This window comes from Crocodylus siamensis, chromosome 13 (assembly GCF_052110815.1).
Source record: "Crocodylus siamensis isolate JL-2025a chromosome 13, ASM5211081v1, whole genome shotgun sequence".
NCBI lineage: Eukaryota > Metazoa > Chordata > Crocodylia > Crocodylidae > Crocodylus > Crocodylus siamensis.
This window is the reverse complement of record NC_143407.1, coordinates 9,232,839-9,246,028: the sequence shown is the minus strand read 5'-3', so window position 1 is coordinate 9,246,028 and position 13,190 is coordinate 9,232,839. Positions and strand designations below refer to the sequence as shown.

General features: G+C 45.2%; 1 protein-coding gene across 2 annotated transcripts; it reads right to left on the bottom strand.

Annotated features, from left to right (window-relative positions):
* Positions 1–331: 331 nt before the first annotated feature.
* On the bottom strand, positions 332–11,783 carry LHFPL5 (LHFPL tetraspan subfamily member 5). 2 transcript variants are annotated; one of them, XM_090025535.1, is made up of 3 exons: positions 11,232–11,783; positions 1,594–1,830; positions 332–1,125 (listed from the first exon to the last, which is right to left on the bottom strand). In XM_090025535.1, exons 1-3 carry the CDS (start codon positions 11,641–11,643, stop codon positions 1,109–1,111), a joined length of 666 nt encoding a protein of 221 aa, XP_089881661.1. In that variant the 5' UTR covers positions 11,644–11,783; the 3' UTR covers positions 332–1,108. The 2 variants fall into 2 exon arrangements, with proteins under 2 accessions (XP_089881661.1, XP_089881662.1); XM_090025536.1 differs by lacking the exon at positions 1,594–1,830.
* Between the last annotated feature and the right edge of the window lie 1,407 nt (positions 11,784–13,190).

The following is a 13,190-nucleotide window of genomic DNA, read 5'->3' as shown; positions in this document are numbered from 1 at the left end:
AAGTCTTCCCTAGGAGAGAGTCTGCATTTACTGTGGCTCAGGATTGAGTAGAGGAGTTTTGGAACCGGTTGGGTTTTAAGGGCAGTCTTCACTGAGTGCTATAATCCAGTTGTTAAACCAGTCCATGTACCAGTAAAATAATTCTGTCCTTTATGTGGGGGACTTTCAAAAGACAACAATTGAGAATCTGTTCAAGGTTGCTTTAAAACTGATCATCTAAAATAGACAAGACGACAGAAGAGGGAACAGAGGAGAAATAGGTTTCTCAAGGAATCTAATACAAAATCAAAGCATTTAAAATATGTCTTTATTCAGCAGAATTTTTCTTGAAAGAAGGCAGTACAAAGAGAGTGACAGGAAATTAAAATCACTAACATTTTCCTGACACACACTGGATAGTGTATTTGTAAAATGCTGTGGTTTTTCACTTCATAGGGTGTCTCCATCCAACTAAATTCTGAGAGTGGTGATCCTACAGCAGTCCCTTGCATAGAATTTCTGTGGGTCCTCTGTTTTCAAGAAAGTTTGTCATAAAAAATTTTTTGTAAAAAAAACTTAAGGAAAAAGAGCAAGTTTTGGATAGTTGCCTGAAGAGATTCTTGGGTTTTTTCCCTCGGGAAAAGAGAAACCCCCCCCATCAGTTTTGCAAAACTGTAGTCATCAAAATAGTCTTAACTCCTTTTTGTGTAAGGAATTGAAACTGCCGGTGTCAGTTAAGTTAAAGCTGGTTTGTCTTGCACCTAATTGCATAAATTAAAGCTGGAGTGAACAAGATACGGCACACAGCTGTGTCATCTGGCCCACAGGAGCTTTGGCAGTGGGTGGCAATGTTAATCGCCATGGCTCTTGGAGCCACGGCAACTAATGCTGCTGCCACTTGTCCTGCTGCCGAATTTCTGGACTTAAAGGGAGCCATGTGGTGGATTGGGCCGGTGGAGCTGGCTGGATCAGTTAGGCACCACCATGTTAAAACAATGGGCATGACATAAATCAATGCAACACCACTAACATTTCAGGAATCCCCACATGTAAATGACATGTAAAATGCATGTGTAGTAAGTGTAGAAGTAAGTTCCTTCGAGGTAGCTTATTGTGGCGTTCAGCTTCTTCATTCATTGACCTCTTCTGTAAAACAAAGAATTGTAGTTACGTTAATAGCATAAGGGTATACAGGTTTTCCCTCGCCAACTGCTGGGGTTAGGTTCTTGAAAGTTCCCGTGGTTGGCAAGACAAAGGGCTTATGGGCAAATGGCAGGCGGTAGGCTGATAGGCAGCTATGGAAACCCAGGGTTACTCAAAACTCTATACCATGGTAGCCAAAATGGTATATAGAAAATTAAGCGTGGATACTCAAAACCATGGTTGGCAAAACTGGTTAGTGAAGGGAAACCTTTAATTGGGATGACTGCTCTCCTTGTTTGTATCCTTTGCCTGCCTTTCAGTTTTATGGTAGTTTGCTGTAATGTGCACAAAATGTTGCATCTGGGACGAGTGGACCATAGCAGGGCTTGGCCTTGTAGGGGATTGGGCATGCCCTTATAATGGGTGGCAGATGTGACCAGAGAGAGAGAGAGAGCAAAGAGGCTCAGTTACCTTTACCATCGACTTTAAAGTCAGATGGGAGGAGATGGTCCTGTCGGTTCCCTAAAACAAAGGCCAGGAAGGAGAGGATGAGGGCGTCAAGGATCCCAATGATGCAGAGGATATAGGCCCAGCGTATGGTGCATGCCCCTATTGTGTATTTGTCTGTTTTTTCACCGCACATGCGCTTCACTTCACTGGAATCCCAACCATCTGGGTAGATTAGGCAACCTATCATCAGGCCCGTAGCTGCAAGGAGAGAAACACTACTGTTGTTGCAGGGCATACGACGGCACAGGATGGCAGTCCACCATAACGTGAATGGAGTGAGTAGTTCGAACAGCTGCTGTGACTTGGCTCATATTCAATTAGTTCATTTCCCTTTCCACAACTTTTGATGAACAAGAATGGTCTCGGGTAGAGTAATCGCAGCATATTTTAGATTTTATGTGAAAATTTAGCTTTACAGGGATGGTTAATCAGTTTGGTGTTCACTGCCAGGGGCAGTGCATACTGTTGGCAACAGCTTTACTGTTCAGCTTCAGTGTTGGATCTGGTCCGTGTTTGGAACAGAACCAAGGCTACTTGTGGGAGTAATTGCTCACAGGCATACAAGCACCAGTTCAACTGATGCACTGTAGGCTATATGAAAGCCCAAGTCATTACCAAAATAAACTTGAGAAAAGCCAGTTAAACAGCTGTGCTTCAGTTTTACATGGATGGTGAGATGGAGAAGATGGTCTCTTGTCTAAAGTGAAGTTCTCGCTAAAGTTCCTTGACTGGAAGGTACTGATCAAAGCTTCCTAGATCCTACCCTTAACATGCTTCCTGGTCTAGAGTTGGTGCTAAATGTGATTACTAGAATATTGTAGTTGTGATCGCAGACTCCTGCTGCTACAGTTAGGTAATTTGGGACACCTGAACTGCCTATCCAACTAATCCTTCCCTCCATAGCATTTTACAATAAGAAATGCTTTGCATTTCTCAAAGTGAAAATACTAGTATTCCACTGAATCGGGTATTATCTTTCTCCTGTCTTAGAGGTTAAAAATATGAGGAAAAATCCACAACCCTAAGACAAAAGTTGTCATTGGTCTGTCAAGAAAAAAAAGTTAGTACAAGATAATTGCACCCTTTCAGGACTAGTATTGTTCGCATGAGCGCACCTTGCTAAAACCTTATGATACATAACCAGGGGCTTGTCTAAACCTGTCATGTGTTACAGATAAAGTAGTATATCCTCTTCCCACAGTGCTGACAGTCATAAATATAAAGCTTACTAGTATAGTTCTTCCACAAGAAGGAGAATATACCAGGCCTGTGTAAGGCCCTTCTTACATTGGTATAACTGCATGCCTACTTCGGGATTTTGTAGTTTAAGGATTCTGCTTCTTTTAAATAATTACAGCCCTATCCAAAATAGTTACATTGGTACAATGTTGTTATACTAAGCTTAATATTTTCATTGTAACCTGTGATCTTTTCCGAATGCATATACCTTAAATGAACACAGCGCTACTACAAATAAAAGGTAAAGAAGGGGAAAGCCAGAATGGCTGTTGCACGTAACCATTTCTGGCAGAGTGAGCTTTGTAGCCAAGAGCATGGTTCTCTCCCAAAGAGGAAATGCTGTGTAATCTTCCATTAACCTTGTTGCCTTGGCAACATCCTTTCACTCCTACATGAATATGCAATGCTGACCTGTTAAAAACATGACTAAGAACTGTTCTGGGAACCGTCCTTTTAAACAGTCACTGGAGGAGTCCTCCAAACAGCTGAAAGCCAGTTTGAATTGGGATTGTTCGATCAGTAAAGGTTTGTATTGCTGTTCGTTTGCTAAAATCTGCCCAGGGGGGTGTGTATGTGTGTGTGTGTGTGTGTATATATATATATATATATATATATATATATATATATATATATATATATATATATATATATATATATATATATATATATATATATATGTGAAGTCAACAGACTTGTACCCAGATTAGTTTAGGCCTATTCAGCTGAAGGGTTTCCAGTTATGACTCCCAAGTTATCAATTACTATAAGCACTTATAGATCCATTCCCCCTAGGAGTATATGTGACCTTGTTATTGGATCCATTCCTACTGCTGAGCTACTTTGTGTTGTGCAGTGTTTGAGTTGCGGGAGGCCTTCATTCACTTTTCTTTTTGAAACGGGTGAAGTGCTAGTTCACAAAATGTTCTTTGCCATCCAGGCAGCTTTCAGTTTTCTATATCACAAAGTGATGTTCCACCTAAGCACTTTATGCCCTTTTTCAGCAGTGTCTGTTGCATGTTGGCCTTGAAAAGGGAGTTACTAGATGCTTTTCCCATCTCTGCCTGTGAGAGTCTACCTCGGCATCTGTCTGTAGAGCAGTAACCAACAGCATGTTGTATAGGATTCAGTATTCCTGGCTTATGTGGTGCCTCACACCCTGTAGATGCTGCTAGCTTATAAATGACTGATGCTTTGGGATGAAGGAGTTCTCTACAATTATGAAGGATTCTTGCCCCAAAGCCGGGCATCTCTTAATCCTCATTCCATTTGGCTAAAGGTATCAGCAAGCTGCCCAAATGTGTGTATAATGATCACCTGCTAGTTTAAATCTGGGCAACTAAGATCTCGGGCAGATGTTACATTTATGGCATAATTAACATATAGTGCCATAAATTATATGCTAAACATTCAACCACCTTGCAACGTAAAATGGCAAACCAGGAACAAAGATGTTCCAGGTACAATGTAGAATATCTTCGTGGCTAGTTTGTGTGACACCTTAAATTGAATGTGTGGCATGTTTTGTGTTCCAGGCCAGGGCTGCCCCACCAATGCTGACAATCACAGCCTCAGATCTGGAACAGGACCTGAGGCTCTCTGGAGCCAGTATACTTACTGATAGTCGCCTCTGGTCTCAGGGCTACCTCCAGCCCAATGCCTGAGTTTGGGACTTGGAGCAGCTTTGAGTCTGGAACTAGGGATCCAGCGTTGCCCATACCTGAGCCTGATGTTGTGGGATTGGGCATGGGGTAGCTCCAGGGTCCAGGACAAAGACCCTGCCCGATCCATAAGATCAAGTTAGGGGCAGCCCTACAGTGGTGTGATTTGGAGATGAGGAATTTTATGGCCTATCCCAAACATTACTCATCCTGCCATGTACATCTGGTATTGTGGGATCCATGTTTTTTGGAGCGGGATGTAACATTCCTCAGATCCCAATCATGCCATTATTCTGACGTCTGCCACGGGCCTAAGATTGTAAGCAACTCAAGGCTGTGTTTAGCTCAAAGCACTAAAATGTCAGCTGACGTTTCTGTGTGTCCCTGCTGTGTTGGTTTAATTTTTAGTCTTCTGTGCGTCTGCAATCAAAACCTAAGTGGCAACCTGCTGAGTGAATTACAGAAATCCTCTGCATTTCTCTTCCCTTCCTTCCTTGGGACTGGGGATAGTTTGTATAGGGTCCTAGTCCCAAGATAGGTTCCACTTTACTACTACCAATAATAAATCTGTATCTAGTCAACTAAAAATCTCCATAGGCACTTCTTGCATGCTTTACAGCAATGATAACACATTAAGAACTCTGGAATAAGAAGCAATTTATCTCCATCTGGCATGTTTCCTTTGCTTTGACACGCAACAAATGATTCCCTGCAGCAGGTATATAGGCAGCTTTTGGGCTTTGATATACTGCGGATTCCTGTTGCATCAGGTGATGGGTATTAGCAGCACCATCTTTCCTAGTGTAAAGAGACTGCTGCTACTGCTTCATTTCTAGTAACGTGCATTTTCCTACCATCCCTACAGCCCATGTTTATCTTTGTTGCCTGGAACTTGATAGACCTCAGTGTTTCCAGGACTGTTGACAGGTGCTCTTGTGTAATGATTTGCAAGGGGCTTTTCAATGGCTTTAGGGAGAGGAGAACAGTAAGGATATATGCACCTTAGTGGCTCTGCACAATTTCTCTTTGTTTAGAACCAACTGGTTTCTAGTGCATTTAATTACTTTCCCCTGCAGCTTCCATGAATATGGGGTATGATTAGGGAAGAGTCACTTCGAGTGAAAACACTTCCTTAATCTGAGATGCATCCTGGTATAATTACAGCATGCAAGCAAAAGCAGTCTCATCCAACCAAGTCCTTTCCTACACTGATTGGTCCCCCCGAAATATACTACCAGTGATTTCTCTGCATGGGAAATAGTCTGCTATGAGCATCTGAAAAGCAGTGTGGGCTAAGAAAGTAGCTGCATTTATCAGCTTGAGTGTCTCTGAAGTCTTGTCAAATAAAAGACTGCATCCCAGATATTAGAAGGGAAACCAAATCTATTTCTAGTCGTGACCATGGACCTATCTTTTCCCCCTTTGGGAAACATGGGCACAAGACTTCACGTGCATCTTGTTAAGGTCCACATTCTGGAGCCTTTCCCCACTCCAAGTGGTTATTTATGCAAACAGTGGCATCGAATTCAGTGACACTCCTTGCACGAATAACTGCTCAACAGTTACTTAACCCTTTGAGACTAAAGGCAAGTTCATAGACCCATTGCTCTGACTCTTGCTTATTGAATATACTTACAATCTGCTTAATTTCCCAGGGGTTGCCTTTAATTTTGTGTCAACCCAAAGCTTTTCAGTTGTATTAGGAAAGCATTTGAGCAAACGTTGGCAGGAAGCTTTGCAATACAAGGGCTAAAGAAAAGAAAGGGGGTTGAGTAAAATAGGAAACCATGGACACTAATGGACCCAGGCAGGAGGAGCTATATTCAGCAATGGGTGTCTACGCTGTTATATGCCTCCCATGGCCCTCTGTGACTCGCTCCTCTGCCTTCTGTGCACAAGGCACAGAAATGGGCTACTTTTCCCGTTCAGCTTAAGACAAGGGACCGTTAAGAGGGAAAGAACAAAGAAAGACTATCCAGATATCTCAATTGACAGGCATGGCAAACACCGGCATTGGCGGCTTCAATTACTTGCGTGGGGTCAGGGAAGGAAGCGTGTGGCAGAACTACAGAACCAAACCCAGATCAACTGAATTCCTGTCCAGTGTTTTAACCATGGTCCTGTTACTTCTCTAAACCTATTCTTCTTGCCTTCCCATCTAGTGTTGCAGGAATTCCTTGTTTGCTTTTTTTCTTGACCAACACTGCCATTGGCATGGAGACTTGATAAATGAATCTGATGGTTGGTAGTGGCTCTCTCCATGGTGCTAGTCTTTGTGGCAGGCATTGATAGCGCCTGCCTTTGAGCGCTGAGCAGCTGGTTAGTTAGAACTGCCTAACTGCTGCCACTGGATTGTGACTCAGTCGGGAGAGAGGCTGGTGATTCGATCAGGAAGAGAAGATGTCCACAGTGCTTGGATAGCATTATCTTTGAGGAAAACTAAATTAGTGTAACGTGTTAGGAGAGGAAAAAGTGTGCTATTGTAGTTGAGATACTCTGGAGGCCAGGGTTCATGTCCCATCCTGACACGGGCTGCCTCTGTAACCTTAGACAAGTCATTTAAGCTGAGAATTTCAAGGTGATTGATTAATAATCATGCTCTGCTTTTATGGCAGTTCTCTTTCGGTGATTTCAGGCCACCTTACCAGAGGTCAGTATTACTATTCCTATATTAAAGATGGGGCAACAGAACCATGAAGAGAGAGTAACTTGCCAAAGGTCAGCCAGCAGGTCAGTGGCAGAGCCACAAATGGAGCCCAGGTCTTTCGAGTCCCAGACCAGATTCTGATTGCTCAACTTGAAAGACATTTAAGGATACGTATTTTCAGAAAGTGCCTTCTGAAAATTGGAGGCTTTAAAAGTGTCCCATGCTGAGCACCCAAAAGCACTGGTCCTTTCTGAAAATCTCAGTGTGTCTCTCTACCTCTGCTCTCTCCCAGCAAAATAAGGACAGTGATCCTGCCTCTCACTGATGCTTTATGTTGTTTGCTTCTGTTATACTCTGTCCTGTGCATGCACTGCATGACTAGACAGTGCTAGCACAATGGGTGGGGCCTCCCAGGCCTGTATTAATACAAGTAATGAGTCTGTTAGACTGTGGACCTGTCTCCCATCAGACTTGAGAGAAGCCCTGATATGAAATGTTTCATACTGACTGAGCCACTCTGGGCTATTGAGAACGTCTTTGTACAGCCAAAGGAGGGGCTGGTGGGAGAGGATTAGATAACATCATTGCTTCCTTGTAGCCTCAACCGTTTCTAACTTGCATAAGTCTGGAGTGTGCATCTGCTCTAGTAAAACCACTTTGCAAAGAAATCTGCAGTGTTTGTTTTCAAAGGAGGCATGTCTCAAAGCACAGCAGGAATCACTCCTGCTTTCTTTGACACAGCCTGATGTTCCTTCCCCCCACCTTGTTTTTGTTTAATAGAGCTACAGTGTCCAGATCATTTATCAATGCCACCAGCTCTAGCATGTAACCTGCCTGGTCCTGTTTTCTGCTTGTGGTAGGATGGCTGGGAGGTGGGGTTAATGGATTTTGGCTTTGCTTTATCTATGCAGGGGGACAGGTTTGGGCTCTGTTTTAACCTAAGGAGGCACTAAAATAAAGCCTTTATGATCATAAATGCTGGAAAGAGGTGTGAAGAGTGTACCCTGTTTAAATATTCTGCATCGCCTGTACAGAGTACAGACCTTAACCCCTACCATTCCAGTCTGTCTGCTCACAGATCTTAAAAGAGAAAAGCTAGTGAGAAGGGTTTATTATGTTTAAGGCAAAACCAGGCTGTTGTAAGGAAGGGTGCATTAATATCCCCAGCATGGGGTGAGACGCATGCTTTACAGCAACTGAGCAGCTTCATCAAGCCTTCCTGCAATTGCCCTGCTCCAAAAGGGGTTTCCAGATTTTTACTGGCTGCTGGGCTCCTGTCTCACCACCACTTTGCCTTGAGCCTGTTAAGGGCCATCAATTCTAATTCCTTCCTAGGAAGAGAACACATGCAGCCATTCTAACAAATACAGCATCCTCATAACAGGAGTAGGATGTCTACCTCGCCTTATTTCCCCCTTGCACTGAATAGTATCTCTGTTTAGCAGATTAATTATTTTTTAAAGAGGCTAAAATGTGATTAACATTTCTCTCCCCACCCCAAAATACAGAATTGCATTAATTTAGTTCTTGTGGAAAATGAAGTCTTAATAGCACCACCCTGATATCAGTGGGAACTTCCCGTATATTTCTTAGTGCTTCATCATTTTCCCTTCATCCCAGACCTTATGGTACTGTTAGGTCTCTCAAAAGAACAGATAACTTGTGCTTTTGCTGAATTTTAGCCATAGAAGTGAACATTTTACAGCATGCCCAAATGACCATGGGGTTAATGTAGTCTTCACTGGACTCCTAATCCAGGGTATAAAGCCAATGCAGAAGGCTGATGCATCTTGCACTTCTCCATTCTTTATTAATCCTTTTTATATTATTTTTGTAGTCAAACATATATAAGCAATGACTACAGCAGAGCTCAGAGATAGGAAGCCTTTTGCTATCCAGACATCTGGGGCTATTGAGTTGTTTTCAAGCCTCTTATCTTAATCTTGGCTTGGGGGACTTCCTTTTAGACCAGCTGCAATCCCACAATGCTGCTCTCCTCCTAGCAGAAAATTTAAGGGTCAAATTTAACCCTACTTCCATTCCAGAGGACTTAAACCACACTTCAGCTGGCCTAACTCTCTTTGTCTCCATGATATTTTAACCAGCAAGGGTCTTCTGCTGAGCTGTAACAGGATGCAGTCTTTCTTTTCACCATGAATGATTCAGGAGGCTGGGATGATTATACTGGATTATAATAGCTTTTAAGTGATGCAGCTGAGTTGTGTAACATTCTCCTGAGCATTAGCATTGCTGGCAGGATTTAATTAGCCAATATTTCTGTCCAGTAACCTGAAGATAAGTTGAGTAAGTTAGAACCTAAAGAGTCATTATTCTTTTCTTAATGTCTTGAAAAGATGCATGCCCTAGTTGCTGATGAGCTGCCTAAACCGAGGCCTCAGCACCCATACCTGTAATGTGCTTAGCTCTGTTATTCTGCCAATATATATGTGCTACTTTTACTATCTGCTTGACCTGTGGACACCCCAACTTTAGCTCATCAATGCCTGTTTTAAAGTGGGAGGGGAGTCATTGTAGGGCTGCTGCAAGCTAATCAAGTCATATGTCTCTGACCTTGGCTGCATGCTACTAGAAGTAGTAAGGGGTTTTTGCCATGTACAGAATTGCACCCTAGGGTTTTGCTTCATGCTCAGCTTTCCCCCGAAGTTTCAGCCATTGTCTTCTGCAGTGATAGTTGTGGACTTAATGAAACGCTAGTAGTGGAAAGAGCTAACGTTGCCAATCTTAATGCCATCTTCCGTTTAAATTTGTGCAGCTCATTTATTCTGTGCATCCCTCAGAAGGCCAAGTTTAAAAGTCTACCCAAGCTGAATGGCCCATTGGGTGAGCGTGGTTCAGGTGCACTATTTCCTACAATCCTCATCATGTGAGGGAGTGATGTGGCCAGCATCATCTCCAGCCACCCTTGACACTCAGCCCTAGTGAGCTGAGAGCCTTTTACAGATAGGTTGACTGGAAACGGCCTTCATTGAATCAAAAGCAGGACTCATCCTCATTCTTCTGGAGCCATAATGAGATGTTTTAACCATCCTGGTATCCGCCACAATGTAGGGAGCCAAAATAGGAATGAGTTAGTGTGATGATTTTTTTTTTTTTTCCCCAGAAGTGTTGCGCTAGCAAAACTTCATATGAGAGGACGAGTGGGAACTGGTAGGGTTCAGTAAACCCCATTTTTATGTTAGGCTGTATTATGCCTTCCTCACTCATTTTATTAATAATGCAAGGATTTTGGTTTTCTGCTTTGGGTACTTTGGGTGAGCAGCACTTCTGGTTGCTTTATTTGACCTCGTTTATGCCTCCAAACTGATGCTTTTCTGAGTTGATGCTTAACTTCAAGAAGTAAACTTTGGGCTAAATATCATGGAGCAAAATCCTGATCCACCTCCAACTGACCCTGCTGAAACAGACAGTGCCAGTCATGTTGCAAGCAACTACTCATTTATAAAATACTGATTCTTTGTTTCTCTGAAGTGTAACTTGATTCAGATGAACTCTTAGAAGTTGGCTGTCTGAGGCAGCTTTCTGCAGTCCCTTCCACACTCTTTTTTCTGTGCCTGCTGTGCAAAGCAGATTATAACCTACTTATGTGCAACAAGAGTGAGGGGTCAGCCCATTTTGTTAGGGCCTGGGGTCTGAGGCACCCTTAGTGTCAGAGCAGATTGCTCGGTGACTGTATAGGTCAAGGCTGTGACACTGTCTTCTCCCTTCTTGACCGGGCAATCATGTCAGCCTTGAGGCAAGGATAAAGGGCCTGCTGGATGGAGAGGACAGCAGGATCTGTCTCCACGCATTTGGCTCTGTTCATTAATGTTAAATTAATGCAATAGAAAAAGAGGCTTTTTTCCCTTCTTCTACTCTGTGGCTCTAAGTTACTTATGCAGCTTTTCCCAGGTCTGAGAATTTTCTGAACTCTGTTGGGACCTCCACACAGGATGGCAATACAAACAGTGATGAGTCTCCCACCCACGCATGCGTTTATCCCTTAGGATGAGGAGGGAGGAGGGCTGTATCTCCCTGAAACCCTATGCCCCACTCACCTGCTGCCAGTTGCATCCAGGCACAGACTTTGTAGACCGTGGCTGCATTGCAGAAGAAGAAGAGGCTGAAGCAGAGGATGCAGCCAATGATGAGGAAAGTGGAGATGCCCACAAAGAACATGGCTGTCTTGAAGGCACCAGAGGGGATGGTGCCGAAGTCCAGGGGGCCACCCTTGCAGATGAGCTCGCCGGTGAGAGCATTGCCAATGCAGTAGGAGAAGAGGCCGAAGTAGCCAGCCTGAGGGGTATCAATGCTGTCGCCAATCCAGTAGGGCTGGATGAAGGTCACCATCATGATGATGGAGAAGCAGAGGGTGAAGAGCATCCACAGCACCCCCATGGCACGTGCATTGCGCACGTAGTTGGTGTGATAGATCTTGGCGGCCTCCTGCGCAGGCAGCAGCTTGGTCATGGTGCTGCTGGAGGGGCCTGGAGCAGGGTGGGGGGAGCTGCTTTGCTGCCCTGTGGCTCTAGGGGGGCAGCCGGGGGCTGGTGTCGAGCATGCGGTAGGGCCGGAGGATGCGGGGCCTGGGCTCTGCGGCTTCCTCTCGCCCCGGCTCCGCGGCCAGCATCAGGGCTCGGTGCCCCCCGCGCTGCAGGAGAAGCCGGCCCCCACCCCCCCCCCCCCGGCCCCGCCCCGCTCCTCCAGCCTCCTCCCCCGGCCGCCGCTCTCTGCCGCCCTTCAGCACCGCGGACAGCGCCGGCGGGACGGAGCCGGAGAGCGGCTGCAGGGCGGCGGCGGAGTCCCTCGGGCATGCCCTGACCGGCAGCCAAGGCAAGCAGCCAGGAGCGCATCTCCACGGGGTTGGGGGGGGGGGCAGGATGCAACTCCCTGGCCCGGCAGGGAGGGTGTGGTGGGGGGAGGCAGGATCCAAATCCTGAGCTGGAGTAAAGCGTAGCTCCACTTGGGTTGCACCGCCGGCACCAGTGGGGTGTCTGGTTTGCAATTAGAGGAGCGACTGGGTGCAGCATTGTTCTCGCTGGCTCCCGGCTGCACTGGCAGTGCCAAAGGGGGATCTGTGGATCTGCTGGTCGACCCAGCAGGTGCAGGTGGCACCAGCATTGTGTGGGGAGCAATGGCATTGGCCCCAGTCCTGGATCAGCTCTGCTGGGGGAATGCAAGCATAGGCAGGATACTTTCATTCATGCAACCTATTCATTTAACTCCCTTCTGAATGTGCCTGGGTGTTGTGTGGTCTGGCTGCCATGGCTGTAGACACCCAAGCACAAGGTAGATCCCTGAGCTAGAAGTACACCAGCCAGCCTAGATACTGGTAGAAGTGTCAGTGGGGCAGCACAGTGTTCAGAGCAGGCTAATTTACCCTCTTTACAGCCCATGCAGACCTCTGTGTTGGCTCAGCTAGATGGCTACCAGGATTGAAGCTAACTAGTTTGAGTATGTCCATGTTCTAATGGAGCCACTGCTGTGATGGAACTGCAGACATACCGGTACTCTTAGCGGTAAAACCAGTTTACCCCTCTGTATACCGACACTCTCACTGTCGCTGCCACTGGCAGAACAGCTCTGTTGTAACTGGGACAGAGAGGGATTTCCTAATATACAGGGGTTCTCTTGGGAAGATTCTTTTAATCAAGACCTTGGTATTAATTATCAATGGAAAATGTCCTAACCTAAGCTTCTTTGAAATGAAGGACTTCTTTAGTTGCTCAGTGTTAGCTGGCAGGAGATGGTCTGTTCTCTGGCCCTTTTAGTAGGGCCAAAGTCACAATACTCTGGAGTTATCTGACACTTGCCTACTGCTGCCCATCTGTTAGCACTCAGAGGGCAAAGGGCTTGACATGACTGCAATATTATCTTGAGGTGTAATTTGAGCATTGTGCCTCACCTGAGTCTTCTGCACACACATGCATGTCTATCGCTCAAGCTAATAATAGCTTAGGGTTGCCCAGGCCAGCCCAGCAAAGGTCTTGTGCTGATTTTTGTTAGCCCCTGAGCTA

Excerpts from the sequence above, each read along its gene's own strand:
- LHFPL5 (XM_090025535.1), bottom strand. The coding sequence starts at position 11,643 with ATGACCAAGCTGCTGCCTGCGCAGGAGGCCGCCAAGATCTATCACACC. Across the intron at positions 1,831-11,231 it reads CTGGATGCAACTGGCAGCAG|CTACGGGCCTGATGATAGGT; the intron begins GTGAGTGGGGCA and ends CTCTCCTTGCAG.